General features: G+C 64.2%; 1 protein-coding gene across 1 annotated transcript in view; it reads left to right on the top strand.

The window, feature by feature from the left end:
• The window catches only part of LOC104500515 (tripartite motif-containing protein 58-like), a gene marked incomplete at both ends in the record, with an annotated part of 882 nt that extends 407 nt beyond the window's left edge, over positions 1–475 (top strand). The window contains one exon of the mRNA XM_010144172.1: positions 26–475. Within this exon, the coding sequence (XP_010142474.1) occupies positions 26–475 (450 nt within the window). The remainder of the gene's footprint in view (positions 1–25) is intronic.
• Between the last annotated feature and the right edge of the window lie 33 nt (positions 476–508).

Raw genomic sequence — 508 nt, 5'->3', positions numbered from 1 at the left:
AGCTTGACTCTGTCTCCTCCTCCAGCACAGGTGACGCTGGACCCGAGGACGGCCCACGCCAAGCTGCTCGTTGCGGATGACCTCAGCTCTGTGCGCCAGGCGACCGCGGCACAGGACGTGCCGGCCACCCCGGAGAGGTTCCTGTCCCCTCCCTGTGTGTTGGGTTTGAGGGGCTTCTCCTCGGGCCGTCACTACTGGGAGGTGGAGGTGACCGGTCAGGGCTCATGGGCTGTGGGGGTGGCCAGGGGGTCGGTGCCGAGGGACCGTTGCCTCCCCGTGATGGTCAACAGGGATGTGTGGGCCCTGTGTCACTGCACGGGCGCGGACAAGGTCCTGAACTTGCCCAAGATCGACGACTTTGACCTCGAAGTCCCCCAGAAGCTGCGGGTTGTCCTGGACCTCCAGGAAGGGCGGGTGGTGTTTTTTGACGCCAACACCGAGAAGCGGCTCTACACATTCCAGGAGGCGTCTTTCCGTGGGGAAACCATCTACCCCTGGTTCATGGTGG

The sequence above is a fragment of the Buceros rhinoceros genome, unplaced genomic scaffold (genome assembly GCF_000710305.1).
Source record: "Buceros rhinoceros silvestris isolate BGI_N320 unplaced genomic scaffold, ASM71030v1 scaffold23099, whole genome shotgun sequence".
In the NCBI taxonomy this organism is placed as follows: Eukaryota; Metazoa; Chordata; class Aves; order Bucerotiformes; family Bucerotidae; genus Buceros; species Buceros rhinoceros.
Note: the sequence above shows the minus strand (reverse complement) of the source record. Positions and strands in the feature narration are given on the sequence as shown.